Source organism: Vombatus ursinus, unplaced genomic scaffold (genome assembly GCF_900497805.2).
Source record: "Vombatus ursinus unplaced genomic scaffold, bare-nosed wombat genome assembly UNPS02014820.1, whole genome shotgun sequence".
NCBI lineage: Eukaryota > Metazoa > Chordata > Mammalia > Diprotodontia > Vombatidae > Vombatus > Vombatus ursinus.
The window spans coordinates 25,145,073-25,162,785 of record NW_020954598.1 but is presented as its reverse complement, the minus strand read 5'-3'; the positions used below and the strand labels follow the sequence as shown (position 1 = coordinate 25,162,785).

General features: G+C 36.0%; 1 protein-coding gene across 2 annotated transcripts in view; it reads right to left on the bottom strand.

Annotated features, from left to right (window-relative positions):
* The window catches only part of QRICH1 (glutamine rich 1), an 85,801-nt gene that overhangs the window by 41,157 nt on the left and 26,931 nt on the right, over nt 1-17,713 (bottom strand). For both annotated transcript variants that reach the window (XM_027836974.1, XM_027836973.1), the window contains exon 2: nt 6,517-6,846. In XM_027836974.1, the coding sequence (XP_027692775.1) occupies nt 6,517-6,825 (309 nt within the window). In that variant the 5' untranslated portion in view covers nt 6,826-6,846. The remainder of the gene's footprint in view (nt 1-6,516; nt 6,847-17,713) is intronic.

Genomic DNA, 17,713 nt, shown 5'->3' with positions numbered 1-17,713 from the left:
TGTGTGTGTGTGTGTGTGTGTGTGTGTGTGTGTGTGTGTGTGTGTGTAAGGGGGAGGGGGATATCTATGGGTGCAGAACACTGAATATAATGTCAGATTTTTCTTCTATATATTTGTCAATTTTGATGACTTCCCCCCCTTCCTCTTTTTCTTTTATTTTTTAATTCTTCATTACAAAGAATGGCCTATTTTTCTTTTTTTTATTTCAAAAGTACTTTCTATACTGTATGGCTGAGGCAGGTGGGGAGAAATTTGACAATTTTAAAACAAAAGATACCAGTAAAAACATTATTATTGTTTTTATTTTTAAGTGAATGTTATAAAATTGCAAAGAAAAAGCATGACCCAAAGAACAGATATGAGAAGACACCTTCACCCACTCATTTGAAAAGGGGGAAAGATCCACGGGTATGGATACTGTATATATTTTCAGACTTTTTTGATCTATGGATTGGTTTTGCTGACTTTTTTATCTTCTTCCTCTTTTTATTTAAAAACTATGCTCTATTACATGAGATGGTTCTCCAGGAGGGGGAAGAAATTTAGGCAATATTAAAAAAAAAGTTACAGTGTCATTATTAGAATTTAAGTCTTTGGACAGCTAGTATATAGCATGTTTTAACAAAGTGCTAAAACTCAAAGTACCCATGATGCTATAATTGTTGACCATTCTGACAAAGAGCCTATTGAATCTTTTTTTTTTTTTTGGTGAGGCAAATGGGGTTAAGTGACTTGCCCAGGGTCACACAGCTAGTGTCAAGTGTCTGGTCTGAGACCAAATTTGAACTCAGGTCCTCCTGATTCCAGGTTCGGTGCTTTAATGACTTCGTCACCTAGCCGCCCGTCCCTATAAACACCTTTTTTCCAACATGGTTCAATCACAGATCAACCATCCATATTCCCAGAATGATGATGGGGCTGCTAACTGTCACCCAGGCACTAGTACAGGTCTGGACAGCATCACTCTGAAAGAATTATTATATAACTGTATACAGTTCAAAGCTACCTTAATATCCACCAAGTTCTCTCCTTATTTGAAAAGGACTCCTCACTACAAGTGGTCATCGAGTCTCTTCTTGAACACCTCAGTAAGAGGAAACCCATTAACCCCTGAGATGGTCCATTCCACTTATGTGAAATTATGTTGTAATTACTTGGAAGTTATTTCTGATATAAAGCCGAAGCTTGCTTCAATAGCATCAATTCATTATAAATAATTGCAGCTAGGTGGCATAGAATACCAAGCCTCGAGTCAAGACCTGAGTTCAAATCCAATCTCAGGTACTTAGTAGCTGTGTGACCCTGGGCAAGACATCCTGTTTGCCTCAGTTTCCTCATCTGTAAAATGAGCTGGAGAAGGAAATGACAAGCCACTCCATTATTTTTGCTAAAAGTACTCCAAAAGGTGTCACGAAGAGTTAGACACAACTTAAAACAACTAAACGACAACAAAATTAAAAACAAAAATCACCATCATAACATCATTCATCCTTTAACAAAGCCTAGGATTTGAACTAGGATTGATTTCAAGGATAAGATTACGTTACATTCCCTTTTGTCCCAGTCTTTTTCTGGCTCATAGTAGCTAATTTGTTCAAAGGAAAATAAAGAAACGGATTTCTGTTAAAACACAAAGTTCTCACTCCAAAACAAAAACCTCTGACAGAAGGACCAGGTACAACATAACCTTTCTTCCTATTATTTAATCTCTTAGTGTTAGGTCCCTCTAACAGTTCATATCCAACATTCTTCAAAGGAAGTCTTTTTTGTCTTTTGCTGATACATGCTCCCTACTTTTACTTCATAAAGCAAGAACTATGTTCACCTACTTGTGGAAATCAATTTCAAGCAATGCCTTAAAGCATAAGGTGAGGGATTCCTATTACGATCCAAGTTGACAAAGAATAATGTAAACTGGGTAAAAACATCTACAAAATAATGATTCCTGATTATTTTCTGCCACTTTAAGTATTAACACCCAAACCTTAAATAAAGGAGACTTTTGTGTAGACATGGACTTGTTTTCTCAAGATCCTGAAACCACTTCTTATGCAGCAATACTTCCTCTAGGTTATTTTCTTATTTGCACATGCCAAGGAATCAGACAAGATTCTCTGTTGGAGCTGGAACTCATCCAAAGGCTCTGGTCTCACAAGAAAGGAGATGAAGGCTGCTCCCTTAGCCAGAAGAGGTCACTAGAGAACACCAGGAATTCACTTTCCTTAGCACAGAAATTGAGTTCAAGGCACTATTTACAAATGGCTCATAAAAATATAGAAATCACAGGATAACAGACATTCAAAAATGTGCTGATTAGACTGCTATGATCAACAAACAAAATCCCCATCAGGGAAATGACACTGTACAAATAACAAAAAATAGGCTAAACATAGAAACTGCAAAGAATCAATCTTGGGAGGTGTTCTCTCATGGATTATGGAAGGGGGGGGAATAAAGAATCTAAAACACTTAATTCATGATAGCAATCATGAATCACTAGCCTGGTACCTCTTCCAATATCTGTAAGTACCACATATAGGGTACTTGTAAACTTGTAAACAGGCTATGTTTCAAAGTTCATTTTAAGCCAGATATTTGGAAATCAAAATGGTTTTCTTGTTGAAATGTTTTATGTGGTTAGGTTTCCAGATTTTCCTACAAAAGCCTAGCAAATGCAACTGCAATAGAAGATGACTAAACTTGTACGGAGTTGAAAGTCATTGATTTGAATTTTGCCTGCAACGCTTGTAACCATGAGCAAGTTTATTTCCCCTCTCTGCAACTCATTTTTCAGACCTATAAAATGAGGATGATATTTGCACCACCTAATCTTGTACCTCATTTTTTACTAAAAACTATATTTCCCAGGTTGACTACCCATTTAAGACTTAACTCTAACTTACTTCTAGTTGTTTCCAAAAACCAAAATGATTTTCAAATGACAGTTACACTCTAAGTGATTTTTAAAGATGGTACTTGTTGGCTCTGAAGTTAATTACACAAGTGGAAATTTTCAAGACCTTTGAGCAATAACAGCATCACTGGAATAAGTGTACAGACTCCAAAATAGCTACCCTGAAATGGCTCAAAACTCACTTGGATGTATAAGGCTTGGCCAAAGGGTTTTGTTTTTAAAAAGTCACATTATAGTCCCATCTTACATGTAAAAGAATTTTAACTGACACGGGCAGCTAGGTGGTGCAATGGATAGAGCACCGGCCCTGAAATCAGGAGGACCTAAGTTCAAAACCAGCCTCAGACCAAACACTTGACACTTACTAGCTGTGTGGCCCTGGACAAGTCACTTAACCCCAACTGCCTTAAAAAAAAAAGAATTTTAACTGGCTTTTGCCAGTTTTAGAAATACAATAAAATACTTACATAACTAATCATAACCCAGTAAACATCACCTACTGAAGTAATTAAGTATTTATGTTCAGGGGAACAAAAAAAAAATTATTTCAAACAGTATCACTCTCATCACTCATCCCAAACATTTACCTAAGTGTTTCTTTCAAGTAAGGTTAAAAATCAATGGAAAGAAAATTTTGAACAGGGAATTGAGAAACTGAGATGCAAAGGAGCCAAAGTGCTGAAGAGCACAACAATAGCACTGGGGAAGGACCATGTGTACAAGGTCAGTCCAACATTTATCCATGAAGCTAGTCACAAAACAGTACAGATTTGCTGGGGAACAAAGGGCACAGACAAATGGCATTGCAATATATATTCACTATAACTAGCAGACTGTGCCTACACTGTATATATTCCACGATTTTAAACTGGGTATTGAATGCAACAAACTAAGCACTTAATGTAATTCCAGAAAGGGGGTGGGGGGAGTCGTCCTCTTTTTTTTTTTTTTTAGAGCTGAGATTTTTTTTTTTTTAACCAAGCCCTTTGAGTTTGGTGTATTTTTTTTTTTTTAAGGATAGGCAATGGGGTTAAGTGACTTGCCCAGGGTCACAAAGCTAGTAAGGGTTATGTGTCTGAGGCCAGACTTGAACTCAGGTCCTCTTGAATCCAGGGCTGGTGCTCTATCCACTGCACCACCTAGCTGCCCCCGGAAGGGGGGGGGCGGGGGCGGGGCGGGGCGGAGTCTTCTCTAGCAATACCTTTGCTCTATTATCCTGAGGGTTCTAATAGCTGTTCAATAAATCTGGGTGATCAAAGGAAAATGCAGACTAAAACAGGCTCTTAGCCTTTCCAAAACTCTTCATAAGGCCCAGAAACAATCCCTTTACCACAGGTCCTCAGACTGCTGATTCTTCTAAGCCATTCTACATCCACCTTGGCCAGTACAACAAAAGCAGCAACTTCTACCTACCATTTGAACGCAATGAGCAGAAAAATGGTATAATAGAGAGACTTAGAATCACTGAACATGTTCAAATTCTGGCTGTAACACTAACTTTATGACCATGGGCCAATCGCTTCACTGGCTTTGGGCTCAGTCTTCTCATCTGTAAAATGGGCATAAAAAATTTATACTAAGGTGCTGAGTTTATATTATTATTATTTTTTTTTGCTTAGGCAGTTGGGATTAAGTGACTTGCCCAGAGTCACACAGCTAGTAAGTGTCAAGTGTTTGGTCTGAGGCCGCATTTGAACTCAGGTCCTCCTGACTTCAGGGCTGGTGCTCTATCCGCTGCGCCACCTAGCTGCTCCTATTATTATTATTATTAAAGAGGTTAAGTTATTGCGCTTATTGCTTTCCACATCATGAAACATTTCTTCTTTGCCTTCTAGGGTCCAAATTTTTAGATGTAAATGAACTCCTGATAGACATCCAAAAAAGCGTTTATTCCTTTTTTCAAATCAGCACACATAACAACATAGCAGGAATAGACAACAAAACTCTACAGGTATCTTGAATAACAACCTTGAATAAAAAAATCAAATCCAAATTCCAGCTCTCAGAATCACTTAGAAGACATTCTCAAAAAGCACAGGTAGATGCTACACGGACCGCTCCTACACGGCTCCAGCATCTACCTTCTAGCTCTCAAAGGCAAGGCTCAACAAATCCCAAGTGTTAGGTCACCATGCTGCCTAACAATTTCATCATGATTTCTATTTTCATCAGTATGATGATTGCAAAAAAATGCAATTAATTTTTCCTGGTCATACACATAAATTTTACTATACTGATGAACTGAAAACATTTATAGCATTAAGGATTCATTTGAGGACCCCTCATTCATCTCAGCTTCAGTCATCACAAAAGTGGGATCACTGGCTATTAGGGTTTCTGATTATCCCAAATATAACCCAGAAAGTAGTTAGTCATATTTACTCAGCTCCCTCCTTTTTGAGGCCTTCCAAGAAATACTGTTCAAAACCATTTAAAGAATCTCAATGACTCTAAGTTGGATCTTGATCTAAGAGTAGAACAGGTAAAGAGGTGCTAACTTCTTTATTCCTTCTGGTTTTTTTCCTTCTTTGAAAGATAACACCTACAACCAAATAAAATTTATTGAGCTTTGTTATAAGGAGAAATAAACAGAATTATGCCCAGATAGGCATCAACTATTGCATTACCTTCCTCACTATAGAGTAACTAGAAATATCTGCCCTCTCACCTTCATTACTCCATTATTCCCCTGCTTTGCATTTCTCCTTCCCCCAACTTCAGAAGGAAAGGGAGGAAAAATTGCACCAAACAACTGAGGTAGAACAGAAAGGGGCAGTAACTGGGGAAGGCAAAAAAGTTCCATATTTAGCTAGGAGAGTGGGCTTCATATGAGAAGATACATCAAGATGAAAATATTTTCCATTTCTCAGCAAAGTGTATTTCTATTTTTTTCAATATAATGCTACTGCCACTTCACATTTTTCTAAGAGGCGACCAGAGAGCTCATACACAGAAGGCCTCAAAAAGCAAATGTAAAAAGAACTGAGAATATGGGGAAGATATAATTTTTGGAGCTATACAATCAAGACCTTCAAAATCAACCAGTCTTAGTACAATTTCTATATTTAAACTCTAAATTTTAGTGTTGAGTCACAAGTTCTCCCATTATACTATTCAGTATGAAAGGTTAAGAGGTAAATATATTAAAGCAGATTAAAGCTTTTAGAATGTCTACACGTGTTTCATATATAACCTGAAACTCAAGACTTAGTTCTATATCAGAATATTCTATTATACCAGACACTACAGGATATCCAGTTTCTTCTTAATAATTCAAGTTATACACAGTATAGAGCACCAGCCCTGGAGTCAGGAGGACCTGAGTTCAAATCTGGCCTCAGACACATAACACACTAGCTGCGTAACTCTGGGCAAGTCCCTTAACCCCAATTACCTCATATTTAAAAAAAGAAAGAAAGAAAAAAAAATTCCATGCAATGGAAGCATAATACACCAAATTCTGAGTGTTAATGCTCTATAAAATAAGTCACAAGGTCAAAATCATAAGCAGATGACCAAATTATAACAGAAAACCAAAGTAAATTTCACATAACGTAGGGTAGTAATTTATCATTAGCAATAATCTAATATTTTCTCTTTACCTGAACTTGCTGTGGCTGCTGGACCTGGATCTGTTGTTCTTGCTGGGTCTGCTGCTGCACACTGGTGGTTACAGGACAGGCAAGTTCAAGTAAAGATCCAGCCACTTCGGTGCTATCTGTGTAAATGCAGTTTCCACCCTGTTGGTACACCATAGTAGTAGTAGCCGTCTGCTGGAACTCCTGAAGTGCTTCAGGTCCCTTGGATGCTAAGGAGTCCAGGAACTCCTTCATCCTGTGTTGTGGGATTGAACGTGCTTTTACTCGAATGTATTCTTCAAAGGAAATGGTGTTTTCCAAAGAATTATTCATATTGCAAAATCTTTAGGATCCCTAAAGATAAAGAATAAAAGAGAAGGCAGGGTTCATTTCTTTTTCTTTCTATCTTTTTTTTTTTTAAAAGATCTTGATAAGAGTAGAACCATTAGCAATCTTCATAATGGAAAAGACTTTTTGTAAGGCAGCTGGATATACCCGGAACCTAGGGCAAAGATTTTTTTTCATACAAGTTTATATAGTAATACATTTTTCTTAAACCACATTACTTCTATGCTGAAACCAACGTGTATCTGCTTCTGTTTAGCTAGTTTCCCTCGCAATGCTGGGAAATAAATAAAAATTAATTTAAAATAGTTTAAAAATAAAGGGAAAATACTGTTGTTAATCAGTCTAAGTATGGCTTGAACTGAGCAGATCCAAGGTATACCAGAACTCATTTGTTACATGTAAAACTACAGTATAATCTTAACTTTGTTTTGATGGGGAATAGAAGGAAACAGGAAAAAGGAGACCAGAAGCCATAGTAAAAAGAAGCCTAGGGAAAAAAAAACCAAAAAAAAAAAAAATCTACACTTCATCTAGTCCCTAGTGAAAGTGACAAGCACATTCACTATACAAATGCATTAGTTAGATGAATATTGCAACTCACTTGATAAGAAAGAGTTAACCAATAAACTGGGGTCATATTTACCTCCAGTACCATCAAAAAAAAAGCTTTATAATGCCAAGTATTCTGTGGACCATTAAAATATAGCTGTGGTGCTAAAATTTTAATTTCATTGAATAGTTTGAAATAAGTGGGTTATGCGCTAGCTTGGGAGTTTCGGTTATTTTCAGTTGTACTGTTTTCAATAAAATTTTATCTACAAATCAGCTTGGTCAATTGTCAAACTCCTTTAAAATTATAATGATTAAGCTCTGCCCCCAAAACAAAGATAGGAGAAGAAACTTCTCCCTTCCCATGTTGCCCCTGCTCCTCCAGGTCTACAGTCTCTTACCCTCAACCTTCTTTGAAGAGGTAGGGGCCTAAAAGTGTGGAATACTGGCTGTAATAGCAGACTTGTTTGACATGTTAGCTAGTTTTGTTTAACTTTTTTCTTTCCCTTTTCTTATTCCTTATTAAAAAGGATGGTGCTGTGGGAATGGGTTGGGGGAGAGACAGTGGAGTATCAGTGATATAAAAATAATACATAAAAATTCTTAACTAAAACAATTATAATTTCCTCCAAACCCACCCCTTTTCCAAAATCAGTTGCCAAATCTTATTTTTGTTTCCCATCTGTCTCTTTCTCTCTACTCATATGCCCTTCACTCTAGTTCAGTCCTTCACTATTTTGTCTAGAAAAGACTGCTGCGATGACCTCTTAATTCTTCTTCTCCCTCCCTTCCTTTTCTTAATCCATCCTCCACACAGTTGCCAAAACAATTTTACTAAAAAACAATTCTATCACGTGACCTCCTTACTCAATAAACTCAAATGTCTTCCTTCATTCTAGGATCAATTATCCTTTCATCCTTTATTAATTTCTATTTTGAGGTAAGCATTATAATACACATAATTAGCTCAGTAACATATGGTATTGGTAGCATATGTTCAAAATTTTTTTACTGACTGTGTGATCAAAAAATTATGGACACCACTAATCTAGACCCTTTATTTCTACTACTCCATCCTCTTGCTTTTGTACATCTAGTTACTAATTGGTGAATCAAACTAGAGAAGACAAGGTAGGGGTCAAGAGAGGGCAATAACCTAAATTGAAAATTTTCTGCCAAAAATGATTTTCATTTGATCTTGAGTATGACAAGTGGGGAAAAAAATCTAACCACTTGCTCTTACTACAGCTCTAACTAATTACCAACAGAATTATCTGAAGAAATAAGACATTTACGGTTAGCATTAACCTTGTACCTTGTAGCATCAACCCCGCACAATGCAGGGCCTGCACAAACATGTTTAATTTAAACAGCAATAACTCCACTGGCATGTACAAGCTAGCAAGAAATGTGCATAGAATTGGTTTTCTAAAATACTAATAAGGTTACCAAATGCAAACCTCTGTTCAAGAGCTCTCCAATATAGCAGCCTAAGCAATACAGCTTCAATAAAACATGACTCTATTTCTATGAGACAGAGAATTAAGTCCTTATCTTACCCCAAGTACAGATTTCCCAGACCACAAACTAGAGATAAAAATCCCACGAAGTTAATGAATACATGCTGGCTGTTATTAGCTATTTGTGTGACTCTAAATGAGCCCTCTTGCTATCTCTGATACCTCTGCTTAAATCATAAGAACATAGGGTCATTGGATGAGAGCGAGAAGAGACTTCAGAGGTCATCCAACCCCTACAGAAGATGGAGAATTGGAAGGGATCTTTGTCCAACCACCTCATTTTACACACGCTTACACATACTTACTTACACTTACAAACACAGACACAGACACAGACACACACACACACACACACACACACACACACACACACTCTCCCTTCCAGTTCTGATATTCTATAAAGTTCTAGGAATAGGAAGTGACAAAAATGGCAGTATACTACGTATTAGAAATAACTGCTAAGAGCTCTACTATAGATTCATAGATGATTAAAGCCAGAAAAGCCCTTAAAAATCATCTAAGATGACAGCTGGATAACTTTTGGAAACAAAGTCAATATCCACTGACTGGGCAATGGTTAAACAAGCTGTAGTATAGAAATGTATTAGAATATTACTGTGATGTAAAAAACAAAGAATAAAGAAGGGAAGACTTCTATGAACTAAAGGTAAATGAAATGAATAGAAACAAGAAAATAATCACAATGAGAACAACATAAATGGAAAGAAAAAACAAGACAAAACTGTGAAACTATAAAGACTAAGGCTGGCTCTAGTCAGTCAGTCAGTCAATAAACATCTACTGAACACTTACTATGACCTAGGCACTGTGCTAATTGATGAGGATACAAAGAAAGGCAAAAGGCAGTTCTTGCCCACAGTCTAACACAGAGTAGTGATAGTAAAAATGTAATGACTCCTATTATCAGGTGCTTTCACAGCTAAATTTTCTCAAATTGCTTAACACCACCTCAACCATTCTACAATCCATAATTTCCATTAACTGCCAAGTTGACAGTAAGAGATCTAGCTGGTCTTGAACTTAAAGGCTGAAGTTTATCTGTTTAGGTTATGCAGACTTCACAGTAAGATTAGTGCAACAATCCAGTACAAGTCTTCTCTATTACATATCTAACATGCTCAACTTGGTACTGTGCAGTATGTGACCAACATGTACATTCACTGCACAAATGAACATGTTACTATGTTCTCACAGAAGTCTTACACGAAAAACTTTGCCCCTTTGCCTTTTCAACAGCTTCTATTACAGTTTTCCTTTCCTTAAAACTTGATTTATTAAGCATGTTAAGTCCATTACATAATCTAAAACCCAACATTATCTTCACACCTGGCCCAAGTTACCCCCTCTTCTGGGAGGTTTACTCTAAGAGAAGAGTATAGAGTTAAAATCATCTGAGTCCTGGTACTCGGCCACTTTAGAATCATCATTTATCTCTAACATTTTTACTTTCACTTATGAGAAAATAATAGGTAACTGATGTCTAGAATTCATGAAGTCTCCCTTCTAAGGCAATTATTCTATAAATAGCTCAAAGATTGTACCAAAGTTTTTTAGTGACTACTGTTTCCAAAAAGGAACTCAAGAGGAAGTTAAATGGTAAAACTTTTTCTGGGTCTTCTCAAAAACATGAAGGAATGAAAATATAGAAAGGGGTAAATGAGCAAATACGATTATAAGAATTTCAAAATAATGAAGTTTGAGGACTTGGAAATCACTTCCTTGGCAGAAAAATCTTCCTACACCCACATGTACAAAAATATTTATAGCAGCTCTTTTTGAGGTGGCAAAGAATTGGAAAGGGGATTCCTCAATTGGGAAATGACTTCACACGTTGTGGTATAGGAATGTAATGGAATACTACTGTTCCAAGAAATGATGAGGAGGACTTCAGAAAAAGCTGCAAAGACTTGTATGAACTGATGCTGAGCAAAGTGAGCAAAACCAGAACACTGTACACAGTAACAGCCACACTGTGCAATGACCAACGTTGATCGACTTAGCTCTTCTCAGCAATTCAATGAACTAACAAAATTTCAAAAGACTCATGATGGAAAATGCTATCCGCATCCAGAGAAAGAACTTTGGAGTCTGAACACAGATCGAAGCATACTATTTTCTTTTTCTTTTTTTGTTTTTTCTTTTTCATGGTTTTTCCCTTTGGTTCTAATTCTTCTTTACAACATGACAAAGGTGGAAATATGTCTAATATGACTGTACATGTATAATCTATATCAGATTGCATGCCATCTTGGGAGGGGAGAGGGGAAGAAAATTTAAAACTCACAATCTTACAAAAGTGAATGTTGAAAACTAAAACTGACTAAATAAATATTTAAAAATTAAAAAAAAATCTTCCTACAATTCCTAAGTATATTTGTGCTTATGCACCAATCCTTAGAATACTCATGGTCATCTCATTTACATTCACTTAATCAAGTGTCCCTTCAAATAAATACAGTGGAAACATGTCTGATTTGTGAGTTAAAAACAAGGAGGAAGCAATGTAGTAGCTTTTACATCCCCAATCTTTTAAAAACAAGCTTTTCACTTTAGTTCAAAACCTTACTTCACCTAATTCTGTTTATTCTGAGGGGATGGCCATTTATATAATTTCATTTGCATTACCCAACCATTTAGTCCTAACAATTAGTGTGAATGTGAGACAGGCAGAAAATGTATTATTTTCTTAAATGGCCACAAACCTCATCCTGCCATCTCTCCCCTCTTTGAATTTATAGGCCATCCTTCCATGCCAGAAATACCCTCACCTACTGTTCTTTCTTCAAGGCTCAGTTCAAGTGCTTCTTCCTCTCCAGATGAAAATTTGTTCTCTCCAAATCTGCCTAGATAGACCACTTTGTCTAGACCAGGAGGTTCCCAAATTTATTTGGCCTACTAACCTCATTTTTAAAGAAAATTACTCAGCACCCCCACCCTGGAAATCTGCTTTCTTTAACCCTTTAATAGTTTTCCTGAAACTTGCATCATTTCAAAAAAATATGTTTTTTTAAAAAAATGATGCCCCTTAAATTTAAATTTATTGTAAATTTGTGGAGTTTCTTCCTGCATTGAAATTCTGATGATGCAATATTGTGTCATATAGCTGTATAGTATAATACTGTAAATAAGTCATTATACACACATATTCCTGCCAACTTCCTGACAATGGGCAACAAGCTCACCTGCCAACATCCATACATATATGCACCAAGTGGTATAGCATCCAAATGCTTAGAGGAGAAGTTATGTGAGTTATAGGTAGAAACAGTCAGCAAAACAATACTAGTGTGGGACCTCAACTTCCCCTTCTCAGAACTAGATAAATCTGGGGGCAGCTAAATGGCACAGTGGATACAGCACTGGCCCTGGAGTCAGGAGGACCAGAGTTCAAATCTGACCTCAGACACTTGACACTTCTTAGCTGTGTGACCTTGGGCAAGTTACTTAACTCCATTGCCTGGGCCCCCCCCCCCAAAAGCCAACAACAACAAAACTAGATAAATTTAACCACAAAATAAACAAAAAATATGTTAAGGAAGTGAATAGAATTTTATAAAAATTAAATAAGATAGACCTCTGGGGAAAATTGAATGGGGAGAGAAATATACATTTTTTTGAGTGGAACATGGCACCTACACAAACACTGACCATGTTTTAAGGCATAAAAACCTCATGATGAAATGCAGAAAGGCTGAAATATTAAATGCATCCTTTTCAGAGCATGATGCAATAAAAATCACATGTAATAACAGGCCATGGAAACATGGATTAAAAATTAATTGGGGGGCAGCTAGGTGGCACAGTGGATAGAGCACCGGCCCTGAAGTCAGGAGGACCTGAGTTCAAATCCGGCCTCGGACCAAACACTTGACATTTACTAGCTGTGTGACCCTGGGCAAGTCACTTAACCCCAACTGCCTAAAAAAAAAATTTAATTGGAAACTAAATAATCTAATCCTGAAGAATGAGTGGGTCAAAAAACAAATTATAGAAACAATAAATAATTTCATCAAAGAGAATGATAATGAGACAACATACCAAAATTTATGGGATGCACCCAAAGCAGTTCTTAGGGGAAATTTTATATCTCTAAATGCTTATACAAATAAAATAGAGAAAGAGCAAATCGATAAATTGGGCATGCAACTAAAAAGCTAGGAAAAGAATGAATTAAAAATCCCCAATTAATGTTGAATTAGAAATTATGAAAATCAAAGGAGAGATTAGTAAAATTGAAAGTAAGAAAACTATTGAACTAATAAAGAAAACTAAGAGTTGGTTTTATGAAAAAAACAACAATAAAATACATAAACCTTTGGTTAATTTGAGTAAAAACAAAAAAAGAAAGAAAACCAAATTTCCAGTATCAAAAATGAAAAGGGTGAATTTATCACAAATGAAGAAGACATTAAAGCAATCATTAGGAGCTATTTTGCTCAACTGTATGCCAATAAATCTGACAATCTAAGTGAAACGGATGAATATTTATAAAAATATAAATTGCCCAGATAAACTGAAGAGGAAATAAAATACTTAACCTCATTTTAGAAAAAGAAATTGAACAAGCCATCAATGAATTCCCTAAGAAAAAATCTTCAGGGCAAGATGGATTTACAAGTGAATTCTACCAAACACTTAAAAAACAATTAACTCCAATACTAAATAAACTACTTGGAAAAACAGGCAAAGGAGTCCTACCAAATTCCTTTTATCACACAAATATGGTGCTGATACCTACACCAGGAAAAGCCAAAACAGAGGAAGAAAATTATAGGCCAATTTCCCTAATGACTATTGATGAAAAAATTTCAAATAAAATATTAGCAAAGAGAGTACAGCAATTTATCACCAGGAAAATACACTATGACCAGGTGGGATTTATACCATGAATGTAGGACTGGTTCAATATTAGGAAAACTATCAGCAAAATTGATCATAGCAATAACAAAATTAACAGAAATCATATGATTATCTCAGTAGATGCAGAAAAAGTTTTTGACAAAATACAGTACCCATTCCTATTAAAGACACTAGACAGCATAGGAATAAATGGAGTTTTCTTTAAAATGATAAGCAGTATCTATCTAAAACCTTCAGCAAAAGGCAGGTAGGTGATGCAGTGGATAGAGCACTGGCCCTGGAGTCAGGAGGACTGAATTCAAATCTGGTCTCTGACCAGACACTTGACACTTATAGCTGCATGACCTTGAGCAAGCCACTCAACCCCAATTGCCTCACCAAAACAAAACAAAAAACAACAAAAAATTTAAAAAAAAAAAACCTTCAGCAAGCATTCTATGTAATGGGGACAAGCTAGAAGGTTTCCCAAAAAGATCAGAAGTGAAACAAAGATGCCCATTATCACCATTATTATTTAATATCGTACTAGAAATGTTAGCTTTAGCAAGAAGAAATGAAAAAGAAATTGAAGGAATTAGAATAGACAATGAGGAAACAAAACTGCCACTCTTTGCAGATGATATAATGGTATACTTAAGAGAATCCTAGAAAATCAACTAAAAAACTACCTGAAACAATTAACAACTTTAGCAAAGTTGCAGGATAGAAAATAAACCCACACAAATCATCAGCATTTATATATATTACCAACAAAGCCCAGCAGCAAGAAATAGAGAAATTCCACTTAAAATAACTGTGGACAATATAAAATATTTGGGAGTCTACCTGCCAAGACAAACCTGAGCGCTGTATGAACACAATTACAAAACTCTTTTCACACAAATAAAGTCACATCTAAACAATTGGAAAAACATCAATTAATCATAGGTAGGCTGAGCTAATATAATAAAAAAGACAATTCTACCTAAATTAATTCATTTATTCAGTGCCACGCCAATCATACTACCAGAAAAATATTGTATAAAGCTAGAAAAATAGTAATGAATTTCATCTGGAAGAACAAAAGGTCAAGAATATCAAGGGAATTAATGAAAAAAAAAATGCAAAGGAAAGTGGCCTAGTTGTACCAGATCAAAAACTATATTATAAAGCAGCAATCATCAAAACTATTTGGTACTAAGAAATAGAGTGGTGGATCAGTGAAATAGGTTAGGTACACAAGACAGTAGCAAATGACTATAGCCATTCTATTGTTCGACAAACCCAAAGACACCAGCTTCTGGGATAAGGACAAAAAGTGAGCGGCAGCTAGGTGGTGCAGTGGATAGAGCACTGGGCCTGGAGTCAGGAGGACCTGAGTTCAAATTCGGCCTCAGACACTTAACATTTACTTGTGTGACCTTGGGCAAGTCACTTAACCCCACTGCCTAGACCAAAAAAAAAATTAGATACCAAGATAAGGTCAAAATGGGTACATGATTTAGACATAAAGGGTGATACCATAAGCAAATTAGGAGAGCAAGGAATAGTTTTTGCCTGCCAGATCTATGGCGAAGGGAAGAATTTATGACCAAATAAGAAATAGAGAATATCATGAAGTGTAAAATGGATCATTTTGATTACATTAAATTAAAAAGGTTTTGAACAAACAAAACTAATGCAACCAAGATTAGAAGGAAGGAAGATGGGAAACAATCTTTACAGTGTTTCTGATAAAATCAGGCCTCATTTCTCAAATATGTAGAGAACTGAGTCAAATTTATAAAAATAGAAGTCATTCCCCAATTGATAAGTAGTCAAAGGAAATGAACAAGCAGTTTTCAAATGAAGAAATTAAAGCTCTCTATAGTCATATGAAAAAATGCTCTAACTCACTATTGATTAGAGAAATGTAAATCTAAACAACTCTGAGGTACTACCTCACATCTATCATATTAGCTAATATGACAGAAAAGGAAAATGATAAATGCTGGAGATATGGAAAAATTGGAACACTAATGCATTATTAGTGGAGTTGCAAACTGATCCAACCATTCCGGGAAGCAATTTGGAACTATGCCCAAAGTGCTACAAAACTGTGCATAGCCTTTGATCCAGCAATACCATTGCTAGGTCTGCATCCTAAAGAGATCATAAAAAAGAGAAAAGGACCCACACGTACAAAAACATTTATAGCAGCTCTTTTTGTGGTAGCAAAGAATTGGAAATTGAAATGGTTGAACAAGTTATGGTATATGAATTTAATGGAATACTACTGTGCTATAAGAAATGATCAGCAATTTCAGATTTCAGAAAAACCTGGAATGACTTACATGAACTAATGCTGAGTGAAGTGAGCTGAACTAGGAAAACACACAATAACAGCAACATTGTGTGACTATCAACTATGATAGACTTAGCTCTTCTCAACAATACAATGATCCAAGACAATTCCAAAAGACTCTGGATGGAAAAAGCTATCCATATCCAGAGAAAGAACTATAGAGTCTGAATGCAGATGAAAGCATACTATTTTCACTTTGTTTTGTTTTTTTCCGTCATGGCTTTTCCCTTTTGTTCTGATTCTTCTTTTACAACATGACTAATGTAAAAATATGTTTAACATGACTGTACATGTATAACCTATATCAGATTGTTTGCTGTCTTTGGTGGGGAGGGAAGAAGGAAGGGAGAAAAATTTGCAACTCAAAATCTTAGAAAAATGAATGATGAAAACTAACTTTACATGTAATTGGAAAAAATAATATGCTATTAATTAAGGGGAGGGAGAAATGACACCAAGATTTCAAGCCTGGCTGCCTGAGAGGATGGTAATGCCCGTTGCCAGTAACAGAGAGGTTGGGAAGAAAGGAGGCTTATGGCAGGCTGAGTTTGAGATGCTCATGGGACACCCAGTTCTTATGTGTGATAGGCAGCTGGTAATACAAATATGTTAATGACAAGAGACCAGAAGGAAGGATAAGCAAAGCATCTGAATAATCTACAAGACAGTAATATTAGTGAGTTTTTTTAGAGCACTCCAAAGGAGAAACAACTGAACAACAGAACTGTTAATACTCATAATCAAAAGCAGCCTGATTATCACTAGTTAGGCACAAGAAAAATCTAATGTTGACTCCAAAGAAGGCAGCAGAAAGACTCAAAAGAGCTGCTGTTCTTAAAATCTAAGAAATGATATTGATTATATGATTCAAGAGGAAAGTATCAAATACTACAAATGAACTTAAAGATGAAATAAACTGGTTAAATGAGAAGGATATACCTATTCAAGAAGAGGACCAACAGTATTAGTTACACAGATAATGTATATGTATCCAAACTTTAATCTGATAAGCCTTACTCTTCTGCTAATTTCTTTGGAACATCCATACATTTCTGCTCCATAAATTTTTCTTGGAAGGAAATACACTATACAAACGCAAAGGAACCAGTCACTAGTTGGTGTATAGCATCTATTATACATATATTTAGGTGAATAGAATTGCTAGGGAATGTACAACGGACAGCTCACCAGTCAAAAGCCCTATGACCCATTCTAAAATGTTCTCCAGCTCAGCCCTAATTACAGATTTAACCAGTGGTCCAAAATGAAACCAATTACTTATCTGATGAGATGCTTTCTCCAAAGTCAGCCTAGTTAGGACTCTCAGCTTGATGGAGCTAGGTCAGGCATTCCAAAAGAAGCTATTTCAATAAACAAAACTAAATGTTCTGTAGTTATAGTAAGCAAGCTTGGTACTGAAGAAGATATCAGAAAATGGACTTGCATCCTTTTGCTGAAGGGAGGGGTGATGGAGGAAAGGTATTTATATGTGGAATATAGCATATGCTGTCAAATATGTTGGCTGATTTTCCTGAACTTTTTTTTATTTTACAAATTTTTGTTACATAACTTTGAAAGACTTAAGATTTGGCCAACCATG